Below are 19,286 nucleotides of genomic sequence, written 5' to 3' on the forward strand. Positions count from 1 at the left end.
TACATATATATATATATATATATATAAAGAATAAAACATTATTAAACATATTCTTGTTATAAAATTAAAATATATTATATTATTTAGCAATATCATACAACATATAGAAATTTTGAATGACACAAGCACAGAGACTTTTAACAGTTATCTCATCACGCGACGCGGGGTTTGACAGGAATAACAAAGTGGAGTGTCTGAACGTTCTCTACATACCGGATCGCGCAGAACGCAATTATCCTGGGCTTGATTTGGAGATGCTCAACTCGTTGACAACTCACGGTGCACGGCACTCGGCATGCCAGCTCCCAGCTCACCTCAGACTGACTGCATGGAGCCCTGAGACTGTGTCGCGGGGGCTCTCGCGATCGCAGTTTGCTTTCACTTGGCGAGTACCGCAAACGATACCTCCGTGCGAATCGCCGATCGCTGATAAAGACACGGATTCGATTTGGCTTAACATTGCGCTGAGTGCTCAGAGTGCTTCGCATAGAGTTCAGAGATTTAATGCATATTTTATTACGCTATGCTCGATATTATGTATTGTACGTAATATTTATATAAATATCTCATAATATATTTACGTTTCTTGAATTTCTCACTTTTGATATTAGTAGATTTAGTAATATTGATAACTCTCAGTTTCCCATGTGTGATAAATACCTTAGATATTAATATTTCTATTATATATGTACTTAATTATGCAGATTAACTTAATTATAATAAAATAATCTACATAATTAATTTTAGATATTATATCCTGCGCAATTCTTGTATTAAAATGCTACATTATTATTGTATATTGTAGCAGTCAACGATTAATTAGAATATAAATATATAAAAATAACTTTTTACATACATAAATATATGATTATGTCGTGTAATTAGAAAATCTATATGGAATTATTTTGATAAAAAAATCATTTACTTTTTTTTATAAAAAAAACATTGTATGAAAATCCACACTGTGTTTTAATGTGACATATTTACATAGCTTATTAAAAGAAATTATATATACATATATAAATGTGTCTGCAGTCTTAATGTAATAAAAAATTGATATTTTAGTAACTTACGAAGTCGTTAAAAAAAAGATTTTGAAGATAAACATAATAATGTAAACAATTAAAAAATCTTTCAGTATGAATCTTCGTCCTCTTCTTCAATGGGAATGTCTTCTCGATGTTGTTTCGGATTCCATCTACGCCAGAGTAATTCTCTCACTGTGAATTCGGAAAGTATTTCGGGACTAGTCGTGCTGATATCTCGAGATACCGACGACGGCCATAAAACTTGCGCGAAAAGTATTTCCTATTATTCGCACAAACATAAAATAAATTAAAAATTTCATAGAAAATAAGAAATATATCTTTAAATATATTACATATATGTAATAGATAAATGCACGTTTACCTTAGCAGCGGTTTCGGACAGTCTTTCAAATCCAAACAAATTATTCCACGTTATGGATCGTGAAGACATAGTAGGATCTATAACTAAAGAATCTGCATCTGCTACTTCTATTATAACGATGTAAGAAGCATGATAAAACGGTGGTCCCTCTTTATAAAGCACTGAAACAAAAGTATTTTGAATAAAATAATATAATAATACACTATAAAACAAAGAAAAATATTTTCAATATTATTAAAAGAGAAAAAGGAAAAAAGGAAAAAATTTAAGAGAAAAGGATACTAAAAATAACAAAATATTGTCAATATAAAAAAATTATAAATAATACAAAAAGATTTTTTATAATATATATTCAAACAACATGTAACAAATACTAACAGAAATCACCACCATATTTTAAGCCGGGTTTGACAACCCAACCTTTGCTCCTGTAATAATGGTAAACTACATATTTCTGTATAAAATCTGGCTTCTCCTTGCAAAAGTATAACCATGCGCTGTTGATGTCCAGTAGACTACCGTCGAAGTGAATCAGTTGCAAGCAACCTAACCCAAAAAGGAGAAAAAAGGTCTCTTCAAAAGTGAGATGCAGAGCCTCTCGAATGGGAAAACCCTCGTTCTCGATTTTTGGTTTAATATTTTTCAAATAATTCTCAGTGTCTGAGTCAATATCTGGCAATACTAATAATTTTCCATGTTGACTGTCATCCTCGTTCATACAATCGCTTTTAAAATCGTAGTACAATTTCCACTGATCTTCCACTTCTAGTCTGTCTTCCGAGCTGTTCTTATCATCGTGAGTACTTGATGAACTTTCAGCGTTATCACATTGAACTGAGTCTCTATTAACAATAACACATATGTCGTCCTCTTCTGCAGAATCTAGAGTGACTTCATCGATTTCGATGTTCTTTGTGTTCATCTCGTTTCTCTGCTTGCTCCCGTTTTCAATAGAATTTGATGGAATTTCAATAATGTCATTAATGTTCTCTTCATCCGGGATATTTCTTTCCTCATATTGAGAGATTGCTTTATCATCTGCAATTATAAAATAAATTTTCACTATATTTTAATATTATCTCATTTTTTATATTATATTATTTTTCTTTATGAATAGTATTTTTCAAAATATTATTTTCATTCATATATTACTTTGAAACAAGGTATATTGTATACATCACAAAATATTTTTTATTATACACCTTTGTATTCGGTGGAGTTCAATTCTTGGACTTCCTTGAGCCATTTTTGTCTGCAAAGCCATTGTCTGTTCCGAACAACTGGTGGTGCTCCATACCTTGCTTTGCCAAACGAAGGATAACTACGTGATAACGATCCTTTACCAAAAAATCCCTATAAATACAGACACATATTTTTTTTGTTCATAGGAAAAATTACTCTGATAAAATTTACCATAGAATGTACTGCAGTCATCTCTTCAGGTTCAATTATACAAGATCCTACATCTGTGAGATGCGCAGTGTACATTGGCCATTCTTGTGTTTCATTCAATAGGATGGGAAATGGCAATCGTGGCTTTAACTTCGTTCTTTTCCTCTTTGGTTCTCGCAGATCCATGTTTTAACTACAAGGAGATGATCTGATGATAACATAAAGTTTTGGAAAACATTGGTTACATTGTTTACATATTTTGTAAGATATCTGCTGGAAAGAATTATAAATTTGTATACAGTGTGTTATTAATTATTAACAGAAATTAATAAACAAATGAAATGCCTAACAACTCACAACTAATTTTAATATAATTGTGAATATAAAATAAATATATTTCAAAAATTAAACAATTAAAACTATAATTCAGAGCTTTATAAAAAAATTAATAAACTTCAATGCTAAATAATTAATAACTCTTTTAAGTAAGAAATATAATTTTCTCTCTTCATAAGGATATAATAATTAACTTTACACAAATTTATAATTAATTTCATATAAAAGATGTAACAATAACCTATATGAAATTAAAACTTGATTTCTTTATACAAAAATTATTTTATGCAGAATTTGAAACACATCTTAAATATGATGTAAACAAAGAAAATATATTTTCATGTTTATATTATTTAATACTGGTATTGAAAGAAAAGATTTACCTTTTCGAATAACAGCTGATATCTTTAGATTGGGAATAGGGTTTAGAGGTTAAGTTAGGAGTAAACACGTGCCGACATCTAAGGTTTGTTTTTTATTGCTGCACTACAGTGCACTATGTAGAACTTTCCTTTTCGTTAAATTTCAAACATATACATATATATTTCACCTTAAATACAAAAAGTATACATTAATTCAATTATAAAAAAAACAGATCTTTATTCTTTATCATTACGTTTAAATACCAAAACATTATTCAACTATTTAGTCATATGATATTACAACCTGTATAAACTTGTATAAAAAAATGATATCTCTATAATACGATTTATTTATTAATTATTTATAATTATAAATGGAAATTATTTATGTATTGGAGCCTCTCTGATCAATCATAATCAGATATAATCTAAATGTGTCTATATTATTATAAAAGTATATAAAAAATATATTTTGCAGATAAAATCTGATTATACAATCTGATCAGAATATAGAAGTCTTGTCAGCCTATATTCCTGATTACACACATCACTTATATCGGTTTTGATACTTAGTAATTTTTTACTGCTTCACTAACGAGAATTTTTATATTAAATTAGCTAATTAGCGATGTGTGTAAAATGTGCGCAATAAAAGCTTTCCCAATTTCATCGAGCTTGTTGAAATAAAACTCGAGGAAAATTAATCTTTCCTTTATCCTCTCTTTCTCTTCCTACCCTCTTCTTAATCTCTCTCTCTCTCTCTCTCTCTTTAAGTACAAAATATAATTTTAAATTAATTCTTTAAATCTTTGGAAAAAAATTGCACTCTAACAAATTGGTCCTTCACCTATATATGATTTTCAGCTATTCTCAGCATTTCACGCACGCTAACTATCTTCTCCCGTACTTTTCCCAGCTCTTTGCCGCGCTGTTGTTCAATGCGATCAATCTTCAGCCAGTCTTCATAAGTCACAGTCTGGACAGAATTCTTATTGCATAACTCATGATATAATTCGCGTCTGGCGTCGCCTCCTTTCGGATTGGTGGGAAATTCATTATATATCAATCTAGCGACTTGAAAAGCGTTTCTCATGGTCGTTAGAATGACTCCAGTTGGACCAGTTCCTGCCCATCCTGCGACATAGAGAGGTGCTTGCTCTTCGTTTCTCCCTTCAATCTTACCGTTAATGTTTTCCAAGCATCCCATCTTTGCATTATATGGAATATTCTTATATATCTGCTCGGTTTTGTAACCAATACTGCGCAGAGCCAGACCACACGAGATCTCTTCGAATTCACCGGTCGTCTCGGCTATCTGATTTTGTATCGTCTCTCCTTGTAAGTGATTAATGGCAAATTTGATGCTCTTTAATTCCTTATTGCCATGAAACTCAATGGGGCTACGTAAGAAGATCTGATGTAATTCTTTTGCATGCACTGAGTCATTCTTGGATTCTTCTAAAGACTTCAGCATGAGTTCTGTTAATCGTTTCCGAGGTCTATCTAAAGTTGGTACAATTGTCTGCACGTTTTCGAAGTCTTGCTCTCGCCAAAAAGTTTTACAGTCTTGCAGCTTCAGAATTTCACGCAGTTCCGCGGTTGTAAATGCAGCCTGTAAAGGTCCTCTTCGTCCGATCATGGTGACTTTTCGCACTCTACTACGACTTAAAGCTTCCAAGGCGTACGATGTGATATCAGTATTCTAAAATAACCAAGAGAGATGTCAACTGACAAAATTAAAAAATATTTTTTAAATTATATAATTTAATCTTTAAAACTCTTTATGTTATTTTGTAAATTGTCTATATTTCTCTTTAATAGAAAATTCCTAAGTTAAAATAAAATAATAGAGATTTAGATATATCACCTTGAGCTTGTCGACTGGCGTCAAAAGAATCCTTGCGACATCTATGGCTACGTTGCCTTGACCTATGATAATTGCTTCTTCTATGTCTAAATTAATCTTCATATCTTTATCATCTGGCAGTCCATTGTACCAACCAACAAAATGTCGAGCTGATATTATATTGTTTAAACGTTCACCAGGTACATTGAGAAATCGATCTTCTTGAGCGCCATAAGCCTAGAATGAAAATAAAAATTATTTATTACAAAGATTCATCATACGCTAATACTAATTAAACAATTAGATTTGAATTGATATAGTGATAACTTGATATTTATTAAAAAATTAATAGTTTCGCAATATTTAATTAAAAGTAATACTGAATTAATAAATAATAATAAGTAAAAAAATGAATATGTAAATGTAAAATATAATTGTAAAAAATTTATATTTTCAAAAAAGTATTTAAATAAATTTAATTACTCTTTCTAATTATAAAAAATTATTTTTCTCTCATTATAATTTATATTAAAACATTATAATATTTAAAATAAACAAAGATATTTATATCTCACAGATAAGATAATGAATTCAAGAAATAAAAGTGTTAATTACGTGTGTTAAGTGACAATATAATTAATTTTAAATACTACACATACCAATAACACAGCATCATACAAATTTCGTAGATAGTTGACATCAATATTGACGCCAAGTCTAACATTGCCTAGAAATTCAACACGTGGATTGGTCGCGATTTTGTGAAATGTATTCAGGACGTTCTTCACATCCTGATGATCCGGAGCAACCCCATAGCGTATTAAACCAAAGGGAACTGGTTGTTTGTCTAGAATGGTGATTATCGCGTTGCTTGAATCCTATTAATTTCATATAAATTTTATCATTTCTTTATTCTATATGAGATATTTATAAGAATTATTTAATAGATAACTCTATATCATACATACAAAATACTTGTACATAGTATTATAAAATATGCACATCTTTAGAGTAATTAATAAGACGTCATTAATTATACATAATCTATTTTATAAATGTATATTATATATATATGTTATTACCCTTAGTAACTGCTGAGCTGCATAGAAGGCTGCTGGACCTGCACCAACGATGCATACCTGAGGTACGGATCGTTGTCCTATGGTACATAGTAAACGAGTATAGCTCTTAAGAACATTGTGTCTCATTTTTATATGTGGCAATGTTAATTCAAAGCTGAGTTTTACTGTTATGATACGTTTCAAAAATCGTTGAGCCCTCAAACGCTGTTCTATTATTAAAATTAGAATAGCCTGTGAAAATTTTTTAAGGAGGCAGAATCTTGATCACTGTTCTATGTAGTAAAACTGCAAAACACACACATCGGTGATTCCTCTTCTTATAAAACAAGCAAATACAGTGGATCTGGAAGTATTTATTAGTTAGTGTTATTTGCCATTCGATTAAAATATTTTCGCATAAAAGTATCAGAAAATAAGAATTAAACGAAAGTCAGGAGCACGTCTCCGACTTTGAGGTTAGCGTAACACAGTGCGCACGTGGCATTGTCAGGCATGTCACAACTGGCATAGAAACAAAAAAAATGCTGAGCATGTCAGAAGAACTGACGTTGCTATTCGATTTGATTATGCACGAACGTTTTTTTTTCAACGTGTAAATATTAAATAAAGTATTTGTACGTACTCGCTACATCTCATAAGTTAATGTGCAATTATTGATTGTGTATGCAGTCAAATCCGTCGTCGGCGATGTTCACAAAATAAATAAAACTGAGCAAATAAAGGACATTGAATCATTTTCTTCGATGTTACCATTTTCCTCTTTTAGCATCAATTCTCTTCAATTCACTTTCAAATAATCCACATTTTTTCTTGCGCCATTCCACTTTACGTGTACATTTTGCTCTCTGTGGGAATTCTGTGACGTGCTGGAGCGTTATAGACTGTGGTTATAGGTAGGTCGGTCAATTTCGGAGGGCGCCTTCTAGACTGTTATCGAAAATACTATCCGAGTATCTCTGAGTATCATTTTGTGATTTTGTCTTTGTTTAATATTCTTTGAACAACAAAAATAAAATGATACTCGGAAGCACACGGATGGTATTGTCGAACGTAACTTTATATGCACAATAAAGACGTGCATTTTTTTTAAATTTGATTACTTACATATATGTGTATATATCTTATTATTCTAGTACAGTATTACTATTACGCATAATCACGGATATTTCCACAACGAATAATATACATATATAATATATATTTACGATCTATGATTTTTATAACTTATAACTTCGGTTTTTATAATAAATTATTTATAACTTGTATTTAATTCTAATTCAACGAATATGTGCAATTTGTAAATAGAAAACAACTATTATGATATTATTACATTAATTATGTATCATATAGATATGTTTTCCAAAATTTTTTTGGAAAATACCGAATCCAAGGGTAACAAAAAGAAAATTGTAAACACAGCGATGTATCTTTTTCAACATGTATTTCTGCACTTTCTCATGCCTTACAATTGATTTAACTTATTTACATGGCGATATGGGAGACAATAATTAATTTTATATATGTAACATGACTTGCAGGAGGATTGTTGTCTTGCGATTGCTCTTTCCCTTCTGCCAAAGATTGACGTTCTGCAACCGACTTCCCTTGGCGGATGCCCTGCAGCTTTCATCGCCGGTGAGTGCAACGCTTGTATACGCTATGTAAATGCTTCTATTTCCTGTAGCCCAGTTTGCGTAGGGCCTTCAAGTCCACATCACCGTAATAGTCTTGGCTGGGAAATGCATGAAAATATTCCCTGTGACTTGATCGTAACATATGATCACTACAGTATTTCGTCTTCGAAGTACGATTTAAATCAATTCTTTACGTGACTCTTTTGCATGAAACTATACGTTGATCTTTTTATTTTTGATTTGATCGGATCTAAGTAATTCCAGAAGTCGCAGAGTTATTAATCATCGTATTAAAAAAAAAACCTAACTTTGCAAAAAGAAAAAAACTATAGTAACAGTCTTAATTAAATAACTTCAGCTATAATTTGATTGACGTTCCTGATTTTCTGCTTCATGCAGTATTTTATAAATACTACTTTGCAATTATATTTTTTTATTAAAGTTTATAAGAAAAATTCATAATTCGTAAAAGTTGAAATACAATATACATATATATACATGAGACATCATGTACATTTGATATAAACAAGATATTTTCATGAAATATAATGTACATTTCTTTCAAACGACGCTTCAGTTATAATAAAAAAAATAAAAATAATAAAAATAAAAAAAAATATAATCAAATAAAATATAAAGTTAACTCGTGATATATACAGATTCGACGCATGCCAATTTTTAAGCTTAAGTTAAAATTTTCAGGTTTTGATATACAACATACGTTACAAGTAATTATGTACATCATTAGGCAATAATTTCATGCAATAGGTGACTACACAGAGAATGTGCTAAGAAATTATTAAATATAAAAGTTACAAATAGAGAAATGAGTCAATGATCGATAAAAGTGGATTAGGAAATATATATTATAAGGGATTTATAGGGCAAAAAGATAGAGAAATTACGTATATTCTTACCACACATTTAATATCAAACGTGGCTATCTAATTTTTTTTCTGATACATATTATACATAAATAATGCAACGTTAGTATTAAATAAATTATAGGTTTTAGAATTCTATGTAATTTAAAAAAATATTAATATAATTAGATATTAGAATCAAATTATTTTAATATTACATAAACAAGTCACGGAATTATAAATAAAATTTTAACATTAACATTAAATATGCGGTGAAAATACAAGTCGAAGTCTTCCAATAATTTTCTCTTTTTTATTGAATGAAGATTTTGTCTTATTTAAAGATACACGACAAACCGGCCGATTTTGTTTACTTAATAGTGTAGTAGGGTTAGAAAGATTTCTGAACCGTAGATCACACATCTAAGGGATCACATCGTGGATTATTAACTACGCGAATCTGATCTGATTTTCGTATTATGCGCGACGTAATTGATTTTGTTTTTCCACTCTTTTTTATTATCACGTGTCTCATTTAAAAATTAAAATCTGTATAGTTTCGTTAAATTTAGTGTTTTAGCTGTCTTATTTTTATCAAGAACAATTTTTGCAAAATTCATGCATGTTTTTTCCAACAATAATAATTTTCACAAAATGTTTATATTATATATATTATTTAAAGAAAAATTTATACTATGTACATTAATTAAAATAAATCAGTACAATGACAAGATGATCATAAAAATAATTAAAATATAATATTTATATATTTTTTGAAAATTTACAATTTTTCAAAAAGACCCTCAATTATCGTGTTTTCGTTACTGTGAAATTACAAGTTTTCAATTTCTATTCTCAATTTAACGGAAAAGAAGGAAAAAAGACTCGAGAAAGATAGATTAGAAGTAGTTCAGAATGTGTAGGTAGATTAGAAACAGTTAAGAGAAAAGATTAATTTTTTATTTACTAAAAGAAAAATTAATAAAAATTATCGATAAAACATCACAATTTACATAAATTTTGTCGAATGTGAATTTTTTCAGCATTTGTCAGGAAATTTTCCAAGAAATTGTATGCTGTACCAATATTAATTATTGTTAATTAAACATTGTATCAGCAACAATGAAAAAATTAAATTTAGTTTTGTTAAACCTAAGAGAGATTCTTAAATATTATAAACTATAATTAATTCTGTGCAATGTACATTAAAAAATTATAACAGAATAATAATGATATTAATTTTGAGACATTTTGTCAGATTTTTGAAATTTCTTTTAATAGATAACAATTAAATTATTAGACTTTTAATAGCGATACGTATTATACTGTATTGTAAAATGTGACATATAAATGAATAAAGAGTAATAAGTAAATTCTCAAAATTTGCAATTATTCGTCACACTAATTAATCGTATATTCGTGTGTGTGTTTTATTCTAATTACAGAAAAAGGAATTATAGGACAATTATACGATAACGCCGCGTAATTAGAACGACGAGAGAGAATTTCACAAGAATATTTATCAGTTCGATCGCACATTTCTTGTTCTCTCAGAATCTCGCGGGATTTGCTTTGAGATTTTGCTTCGAGATCGATCTTTATAGGCCGCTGACTTTTTTTCCGGAGAATCCTTCATGTAATCAGGGCTGCATTTTTTCATTTGTATATATGTATGCGAATGTGTATGTTTATGCGTGATAAAAGGATAGAAAAAAGAAAAAGTGAAAAACATAGAAGAAACAAGATGAGAAGGGTATTAAACTGCAAAAAATAGAGAAAGAGAAACTGAGATAAAAAGAGGAGGGAAGAAATTAACTTTGATATAATGTATTATATATTGGTAAAAATTTGATATAAATTTAAATAAATCAAAGAGGTAGCATTATATAGAAGGGTACAGAAGATATAAAGAAATTTTAATAAGTTTGTGAATATTTTTATTAATGAATCATAGTAAATTAAAATAAAATTATAAATTTGAAAAAAAGTTCTATTTTTTATTTAAGACATGTTTAACATTTTATACTTCATTATAAAAGATAAAACAGATAATTCTTTTCCTAAATTTTTAAACATATATGAGTATATAACTCTCAGAATTATATTATAATAAAAGATCACTATTCTTTGTAAAAACAAATGCTATTTTAATTCATAATCTAGATTTCGTACAAATAACTCGCGTTAAATCATAGAATTCAATAAAATTAAATGGTAGCAACAAAGAGAGAGAGAGAGAGAGAGATGTATAAAGAGAAAAAGAGAAGGAGAAAGGAAAGAAAATAGCAAGAGATAGATTGGAAGAGAGGATGTAAGAAAGTAAAGGGATGGACAAAGAAAGAGCGAGGTAAATCAGGATTTATTCCTGGATGGGTGAGGGCCTCGTGGGCCCTCCTACTGTTGTGGGCCTAGGTTTGAGGGCCGCCTGGTTCGGCTTTCTGGGCTCACTCTGGATGCCGGCAAGCAGCTCGCTCTTCCGGATGCTCTTCAGATCCAGGTCACCATAGTAATCCTCACTGTGGAGCAAAACCGAGAAAAACCCGGGGGTCAGGACATGCTCGGTGTGCACTACTGCGTACTGCGTGCGCTTGCCGTTATTTTGCGGACGAGATGCACATGCATATTCGTATACACATAGAGTAGCCATTCTTGCAAGTAGTCATGAAAATTTACAGACTGTGAGAAGTGTTTCAGAATTATCGTTGTTTTATTTACGTCTAATCTAAAATATATCTTACGTTGCCTTATTTACGTCTATGTCCATATGTGCAAATTTTCATGACTAAATATCTAGCACTTCGACTTGTTGCGTATGTAGATTGCCAGATTAGAATATTATTGATATTGATTATAATTTTGATTTAATATACATTTTTTAAATAAATATAAATAAAAAATAATAGACTGAAACAATTTTCAATTATATTTTCTAGGCAATCTACGAATTGGGGCAGCTAATATTATAACAAGATATTAGAACGATGAGACAGTTAACATATACGTTAGCCACAAGTTAGAAGATCATTGAGAAATATAATTACTAATATTAGTAATAATTAATAGACAATTATTTGCTAATTTACGATTAAGCACTCAGTATTTGAGAAAAGAAGATCAATTTTTACAGACGAAAAATTACTTCATCATGCAACTCTTCAATTTTTAAATGCGCGATTTGTTGCATCAAATTTTCAATATTATTTTTTACAGTAGTTACGTAAAACGTCATCATCAACTAACGCGAAAGTATGCTGTAACGCAAATATCTTCCTAATTACACATTATTCGCAAATGCAATTTCTTCTCGAAAGTTCTTAAACACGACTTCATTCAAGATAGTTCATCAGATGACTGTAATTACTGAAATAATCGAATTTGGACATTTTTATAACGTGCCCACAATTATTTGTTGCATAATGCATTGTTAACGTCATTTTCGCGCTTTTGTAGCATACGTTTTTCCGTAGATTGTTTTATTAATTTTATAGTCACTTCATTCAGTTTGTAATTCTTTGTTTTGACACAAAGAAGTATGACAGAAAACTTTCACGAGATAATTTAGAAGTATAAAAAATCGATTGATTAAAATCGTTGAAAACATATGATCGAAAATATTAGAGAAGGAAAAAATTCAAATAAAAAAAATTAAAAGAAATTTTTAATATTTTATTCTCAAGATTTTTTGTTCTTAAGAAATTTCTTTTTTTTTTAATTTTGCATACATTTACAGAAACAAAATATCTGAAGTATCTAAAAAATTACACACATATTTTAGAATAATTTTATTGGACCATTAAAATAATTATATAAAATGCTCAAATTGGTTTCTAAAATGTCAACATTTTTTGCAGCATTGCTCATCATGTTTGAGAGTTATTATTTAATAATTCAACAAAATTTCTTTCAGATATGACATTTCTAATTCAAATTATTTCCTTCAAATTCTTTCCCTGTATTTTAATTGTTTTTTGTTTTGAAAATTTCTACGTCAATCAATTTACAATTATTCTTTGCATTGAGCTTTGGTCTTATGATTCTTACAGTGATTGTATAAATTGATATAAATTTTTAAATGGGTCAGATCTTGAATTCTATGATTTTTCTGATTTTTATTTATTAACATTTATCACGGCATGAAATTGAAAATAAAGGATATTTTGATTATATTTATTTATTTTCGTTTATTTGATTGTATGGTCTCAGATTAGAATACGTTACGAATAATACTATATAATAATCATTTTGAAAATTGACTATGTTTGTGCACAAATGAATTAAATAATTTACAGAAAGAGAAAAATTATTTAAAAATAGATTAATTAATGTCATTCTAATAAATTTTTTAAAATTCTATCTTCTATTTTATTTGATTCCTTAAAAATTTACTTTTTTTCCAAAATTTTTCAAAAATTTTTTATCGTTTTGCAATTTCGCAGTTTATTCATTTTTGCACAATTGAAGATATTGTATTATGCATGTAATGGTAATACTTACCATCCGGGAACATCCTCGGGATCCTCGCAAGCGCCACTGCCATCGGCGTCGCCGATCTTGAAAACTGTGCCAATCGGACAACCGTATTCCCTGGCGATGCCCTCAAGGCATATGTAGTACTTTCTGCAATCCTCCGGATGGGCGTGTCTGCTGAAGCTGCCGGATGCGCCACTCACTTCTCCCGCAGCCGGACACGTGAAACCTCCGGCGACCTCTGCATAATGCAATAAATAGATATGTAATACGAACGACAGAGAAAGGCATCGTATTTCTTCGTAATTGCGATACTGATCAGTCTTGAGTTAGCAAACGAAAGCAGAATACGAGACATACTTACATATAGGAGGATATCAAATATAAAAGATGAAGAAATATATTTTACATTTTTTACGTAATATTTGTTTAATCGGTAAAAGTTGTCTTTCATATATACATGTATAATGTAATAGAAAAAATTATAGCTTTTATTTTATTTTTATAGGTAAAAGGTAGATAGAGTAGCTAGGGGGAAAATTGTAAAGTTAACCAGGCGAATAGAAAGGGAGTAGAAGAATTTGTGACAGTTATATGTCTCGAAGTAGAGAGGTGAGATTGACTGTACGTTTTATATCCTATTATCTGCGTCAAATCGCCCGTGACAAATTCTTGCGTGACTGGATCAGAAATCCAAGTCTATAATATTCGATTTGATATTAATGTTACATATAGAGTAAAAATTAAAATATCGATTATTTTAAAAAGAGGAAAAAATTCCATAAATATTAGGAGTCTTCCACAAAACAAAAGAATTTATAGGTATAATGAGAATCTAGGGATGAACTCAGTATCTAGCTATTATATGATAAAAGAATTATTATCTTTGATGATTTGGACAATATATTTGATTATGAAATATTATTCTCGTTTGACATCTTCATCTGAATTGTCCTAACATTAATTGTCCTCAGATATTAAGGAATTGATCGAATATTTGATCATGCAATTTGCATTTTAAGAAGATCGTAAAGTGATAGATATCGATATTACAAGTAAAAAATGTTTCGAATTTGCTGTACGAATTGTAAAATCTTTTTATCAAATTAAAATACGCACAAAAAAACGATGAGAAATGATTAATTTAATGAGAAAATCGAAAAAAAATTAAAAATTATAATGACACTAAATGTAATTTTTTAATTAAAAATTATCCGGCATCTTTTTTGTGCATATTTTAATTGTAAAAAGATTGTACAATCTGTGCAGCAAATTCGGAGTGCTTTTCAATCTGTAATGTTGATAATACTGCTACTTTAGGATTTGTGATCAGTGAGATCGATACCTTCGTTTCTGCATTCGGGTACTTGGTCGGCCCACATGCACACCCTGGCTTCACGGTCATAGGCCAGTCCGGGGCTGCACTGATAGCGGGAGGCCTCGCCATTCCAACAGTTCCAGAAGACGTCGCACTTCTTCTCATCAGGGAAAATGCCGTAGAGGCGGGCGCAGTGCGGCGTGTTGATAGGCGGTTCGAGCTGCGTGCGCTCGCCACAATCTACATTGTGCAGATAATCGCAATTCTCGGTGAGGAACTTGCTGTCGCTGGCGTCAAATGCTAGACCGTTGCCACACGTTTTCAGTTCCGCCACGTTGTTGTCGCATTTCCAATACTTGTCGCACGATATGTGATGAGGGTAGAAGCCAAAGTCATCCGGACATTTGAAGGACTCCTGACCATTCGTTCCTGAAACGATCAAACAAAATTTACATCGTCGAGTTCGGGGTATTCTCGAGGTTCTTATTTTTTGTATTAAATTTTAATTAATCAATACTCTAAAAACAAATTATAATTTGTATGATAATTTGTATCATACTTCTCATAAAGATCAAGAGACAACAGTAATTCTTTCTTAGAATAATGTTTATTTTTTATTGTAATGCCTACAATGAAAAAGGAAAGGATGTAGTAAAAATGCATAGTATATTTTTCTTTAAATTCGACGGTAAAATACATAAAAGATTATTTCTCTGTATTTTTATCTCTAGGAAGTAAAAAAATCCTACTTTCGTATCCGTGGGTTGCTATACGTCGAGTTTCTTGGATCGCGACCCCGCCTTTAGCTCAATAACACCGTTCTCCGTAGAAAATCGCAGGCTAAAATTAACTGCATGAGAGAACCTTCATTCCGGTTTCCTTTTTCCAGTCCCCTTTTTAACAGTGAGAATCGCGAAAAGAAATATCAGATGTAGCAGGAGATGCAACATATCGATATTACGAGAGAATAAAATCGGGGGTAGTTAGATAAAACCCTCTTCGAGAAGTACTGTAAATATACCGGCGATCATGTTAATTGTGCTTAATTACGCCTCTTTCTTTCGCGCGCACGCGGCATAAGACTGAATAAGCCTGAATAAGTTAAAATGTCTTATGTAAGGGACTGTGCGGGACGGTAACTTTCGCCGGGCGCTTTCACTTTAGGCCCGCGGCCAGGCCCGGCCGCAGCCGCTCGTGACTGGGCCCTCCCAGCATCCCGTTCACCCGGTTCGCGTTGTAAGTCTCAGTGCGAGTCTGTATACAAATGCGTCTGCGTGAAGTTGTATTCACTTTCGTTTTTCAAGGGACCGGTCCCGCCACCGAAAGCGACTTCGAAATATTCGTCAGCCAGGAGACCGCAAACAAGACCCTCCCTTGCCCCGTCCCAATTTCGTTTTTGTAAAATATGCGGAATTAGGTTATTATATAATTACTTGTTTAAAATATGTAATAGTTATATAAAATATCGATTTACATGTTAAAACTATTTGCATATATCACACAAAAATTGAAATTCTACAATTAGACGAAGATCGATAATAGTTCCATAACATTGGACTAGAAGATGACGTCGAATTGATTCTGTAATAATAAAGTCAAGAAAACCAATATAAATTTAAAAAATGTTTTAAAATGTGCGTATAAAAAATGTAATTTTCTTGAAAAAGTTTAAAAGTGATTTCTTAATTACTTTTCCATTTATTTTCCGTTTCTACCATGTTTTCTCTCTCTCTCTCTCTCTCTTTCTTTCGTTTTCTACGATATTAGCTAACAATAAGATAGTTTTATTATAAATGTGTTTTACACGTTATTACGTCAATCAATTACATACTTCAGTTATTAAATATTTCATCACATACATTCATATGAAATGTAATGAGAGAAAATTTCAATTTTATGAAAGAATATTTCCAACACATACATACATGTAAGATTTTAATATAAGTTTTTTCATAATATCACGTTTTCACTGAAGGATTACATATAATTTTTCTCTTAATAACTGTTCGACTTAATTAATATTTACATATAGAAATTTTTATTTTTGTACGCTATAGAACTGTAGAATTTATATATAAGTAGCTTTCGAATAAAATATTGGAATTAAAAAAATCTTTTGCATTAAATTCAGTCTCTTGGTATAGTTGATTATCTTTATAGAAAATTGATATTGAAAATTTGATATTAAGTTATAATTATTGGGGAAGCTTTATAAATAATTTTTATTGTGATTAATCACATCCTTAAATTTTCTTTTTAGCAAGAAAGAAACAAAAAGGAGGGTCAAGATCTAGGCCAAGGTTATGCCGTGATGGCAAGAAAGCGTGGTAAATTTTTTAGACCGGGAGCGAATTTTAATTATTAATTAACTGCTTAATTAGCGCTGAGAAACTATTAAATGCAGTAAAAATGTGTTTGCAATTTTAATGTGAAATAAATTTTTTTCAAAAGATTTATAATATTTAAGTCTTTATTCTATTCATATAAAGAGAATTCGAAATAATTTATTTAAAATATTTTGAGAGATATTAATACACAGTATTTTATCTTATTGTTAGAAAATGTATCTTTATTCGGTTTTGTCACGAACAGAACTATATAATTATTTATGAGCATACTGAATACAATCATGATTGCGACTTAATTAAATTATTGTTTCTTGCCTTTTTGAAAATATTTTTACGAAATATGTAAACAAAAAAGTGGTCTTATATTATCTGTTTAATATAATATAATATAATAATTTTATAATTTAATATAATTATTATATGAATAAAAGACATTTTTATGACAAGAAAATTTTAATTCTGATGCACTCAAAAATATCTTTAGCTTTAAAGATTACATTTACATACAACTTCTATATCTTTCTTTTAAGACTATATGAATTTTTTTTTAAATATGCATTGATATTGTTAAATAGTGAATATTTGATTATAGGGGAATAAAATAATAAAAAATTAATAATTCACGATTTAAGTTTATACATTACTATAAATGGGCTAAAAGGAAAAAAAAAATGAAAGAAGGAAGGGAAGAGAGGCGAGATATATATATCTTTTGTAAATCAAAAACTTGCACATGCATCGCGCGAATATGAATCGAACAGTCGCGTTTTCGAAAAAGTTTCCAAGGTTTATTTCTGTGGGTCCCCTTCGATGCGGCGCAGAACTCGATCTCGATTATATCCTGCTCTCGACGCACGTAAGGCGCACTGCTCTACTCTACCACACGCGCATGTTGCACACACTAACGATGCAATCTCCACTTTTTTATTGTTCGATGAGTATTGCGTCTCACTCGCGATTTTTCATATTTAATCGGCCTATTTTAACTTCACCACCCTTAACTTAATCTCCCCGATGGTGATTGGTCTGTACGTACCGGCGATCAGTATGGCGGCTATCACGAAGTACGTCCTCATGGTTCAACGAAAAAGTTGACTATATGACGCGGAGGCAAACGAAAAATTAACAGAAAAAAAATTCTACAGGCACTTTTAAGGACACCGCCTCCGCTGCGTCGAGAGATAGAACTCTGTGTTTGGGCTCTGTCGTTCACCACCTTTATATAAGTCATTGGTCACGTGTCATAGGTCCCTCTCTCCCCTCTTTTTACGGTTACCACCTCCTCTTTCGGACACTTCGAGAAGAGGTGCACCTCTCTACTTTTCTCATATTTCTCTATCTCCCTCCCTCCCTCCCTCTCCCTCTCTCTCTCTTTCTTTCTCTTATCTCTTACTTTGGGACCGTTCGTCTTTCTTTCCTTTGTAATGGTATCTCTCTTTTTTCATCACTCAATTTCTCACTCTCTTCCTCTTTCTCTGTATCAAGAGGCAGATTTGTAAAACAAAATAGCACAATGAGTATTCGATATATTTCCATTCTGGTCAATCTTAACTATCTTGTTCAAATTCTTGAATGAACAAAATTGTATCATAAAAAGAAAATAATAATGATAATTACCAAGGAACACATTTTTTAATCTGATAAAAAAAAAACATTTTATATACAATATAAAACAATTTAAAATTAAATAAGAATTTATTTTATTTTAAATTTAAACTGAAATTTTAGACAACCGATTTTGAGCTTCTTTTATTTGACGCTCTAGGTGTAATATCGAATCTACTGAAATAAATTCTCCTTTCCTTTCTCCTGGAAATGTCGTTCGAAGTTTCTCGACATCTGTCCTTTCGCTGGTGAATCCTCAAATCGCTGAAATAACTCTCAGTTCTTAATGTCTACAGGCGTATTTTTTTCCTATCCGCATTATCTGTCGCTAATTGTGGGACCACTTAGATTTAAGTGCTTAGTTAGTTTTGCATCAATTATGTCGAATATAGGTATATAAGAATAATGTTTCGCGATTTTTAATAAATTTTACTTGTCCTTTTCGAGATTTCTTTTTGTGCGAAAAAACAAGGTTTACTATGGTTGTTTTTTTTTTTAATGAAAGAGAAAAGTGAAGTGGGAAAATTTTTGTTTATTTTGCATAAAATATCGTAGTCTGAATCTCTATTTCTTAAGAGAGAGAGAGAGAGAGAGAGAGAGAGAGAGAGAGAGAGAGAGAGAGA

The 19,286-nt window shown here is 30.7% G+C and overlaps 3 protein-coding genes across 4 annotated transcripts; all 3 read right to left on the minus strand.

The window, feature by feature from the left end:
* Positions 1–1,125: 1,125 nt before the first annotated feature.
* Positions 1,126–3,534, minus strand: Tsen2 (tRNA splicing endonuclease subunit 2). Its single transcript, XM_018539565.1, has 6 exons — positions 3,522–3,534; positions 2,824–2,995; positions 2,613–2,763; positions 1,789–2,448; positions 1,411–1,571; positions 1,126–1,308 (listed from the first exon to the last, which is right to left on the minus strand). Exons 2-6 carry the CDS (start codon positions 2,986–2,988, stop codon positions 1,135–1,137), a joined length of 1,311 nt encoding a protein of 436 aa, XP_018395067.1. The 5' UTR covers positions 2,989–2,995; positions 3,522–3,534; the 3' UTR covers positions 1,126–1,134.
* A 725-nt stretch (positions 3,535–4,259) lies between these two features.
* dare (NADPH:adrenodoxin oxidoreductase, mitochondrial) lies at positions 4,260–6,629 on the minus strand. Its single transcript, XM_018539561.1, has 4 exons — positions 6,429–6,629; positions 6,006–6,224; positions 5,368–5,583; positions 4,260–5,202 (listed from the first exon to the last, which is right to left on the minus strand). The coding sequence occupies exons 1-4, from the start codon at positions 6,552–6,554 to the stop codon at positions 4,348–4,350; spliced, it is 1,416 nt and encodes a 471-aa protein (XP_018395063.1). The 5' UTR covers positions 6,555–6,629; the 3' UTR covers positions 4,260–4,347.
* Positions 6,630–7,929: 1,300 nt separating this feature from the next.
* Positions 7,930–18,231, minus strand: Gasp (Chitin binding Peritrophin-A domain-containing protein Gasp). Of its 2 annotated transcripts, none has more exons than XM_018539534.1 (4): positions 18,095–18,231; positions 14,738–15,139; positions 13,420–13,633; positions 7,930–8,160 (listed from the first exon to the last, which is right to left on the minus strand). In XM_018539534.1, exons 1-4 carry the CDS (start codon positions 18,132–18,134, stop codon positions 8,100–8,102), a joined length of 717 nt encoding a protein of 238 aa, XP_018395036.1. In that variant the 5' UTR covers positions 18,135–18,231; the 3' UTR covers positions 7,930–8,099. The 2 variants fall into 2 exon arrangements, with proteins under 2 accessions (XP_018395036.1, XP_018395035.1); XM_018539533.1 differs by lacking the exon at positions 7,930–8,160 and adding an exon at positions 11,227–11,441.
* Positions 18,232–19,286: the final 1,055 nt, after the last annotated feature.

The sequence above is a fragment of the Cyphomyrmex costatus genome, unplaced genomic scaffold (genome assembly GCF_001594065.2).
Source record: "Cyphomyrmex costatus isolate MS0001 unplaced genomic scaffold, Ccosl1.0 scaffold216, whole genome shotgun sequence".
NCBI classification, from domain to species: Eukaryota; Metazoa; Arthropoda; class Insecta; order Hymenoptera; family Formicidae; genus Cyphomyrmex; species Cyphomyrmex costatus.

Excerpts from the sequence above, each read along its gene's own strand:
- Tsen2 (XM_018539565.1), bottom strand. The coding sequence starts at position 2,988 with ATGGATCTGCGAGAACCAAAGAGGAAAAGAACGAAGTTAAAGCCACGA. Across the intron at positions 2,449-2,612 it reads GAACTCCACCGAATACAAAG|ATGATAAAGCAATCTCTCAA; the intron begins GTGTATAATAAA and ends TTATAATTGCAG. Across the intron at positions 1,572-1,788 it reads AAAATATGGTGGTGATTTCT|TGCTTTATAAAGAGGGACCA; the intron begins GTTAGTATTTGT and ends CTTTTGTTTCAG.
- dare (XM_018539561.1), bottom strand. The coding sequence starts at position 6,554 with ATGAGACACAATGTTCTTAAGAGCTATACTCGTTTACTATGTACCATA. Across the intron at positions 6,225-6,428 it reads CAGCTCAGCAGTTACTAAGG|GATTCAAGCAACGCGATAAT; the intron begins GTAATAACATAT and ends TGAAATTAATAG. Across the intron at positions 5,203-5,367 it reads CGCCAGTCGACAAGCTCAAG|AATACTGATATCACATCGTA; the intron begins GTGATATATCTA and ends TGGTTATTTTAG.
- Gasp (XM_018539533.1), bottom strand. The coding sequence starts at position 18,134 with ATGAGGACGTACTTCGTGATAGCCGCCATACTGATCGCCG. Across the intron at positions 15,140-18,094 it reads AGCCGCCATACTGATCGCCG|GAACGAATGGTCAGGAGTCC; the intron begins GTACGTACAGAC and ends TGATCGTTTCAG. Across the intron at positions 11,442-13,419 it reads CCCGAGGATGTTCCCGGATG|TGAGGATTACTATGGTGACC; the intron begins GTAAGTATTACC and ends TTTGCTCCACAG.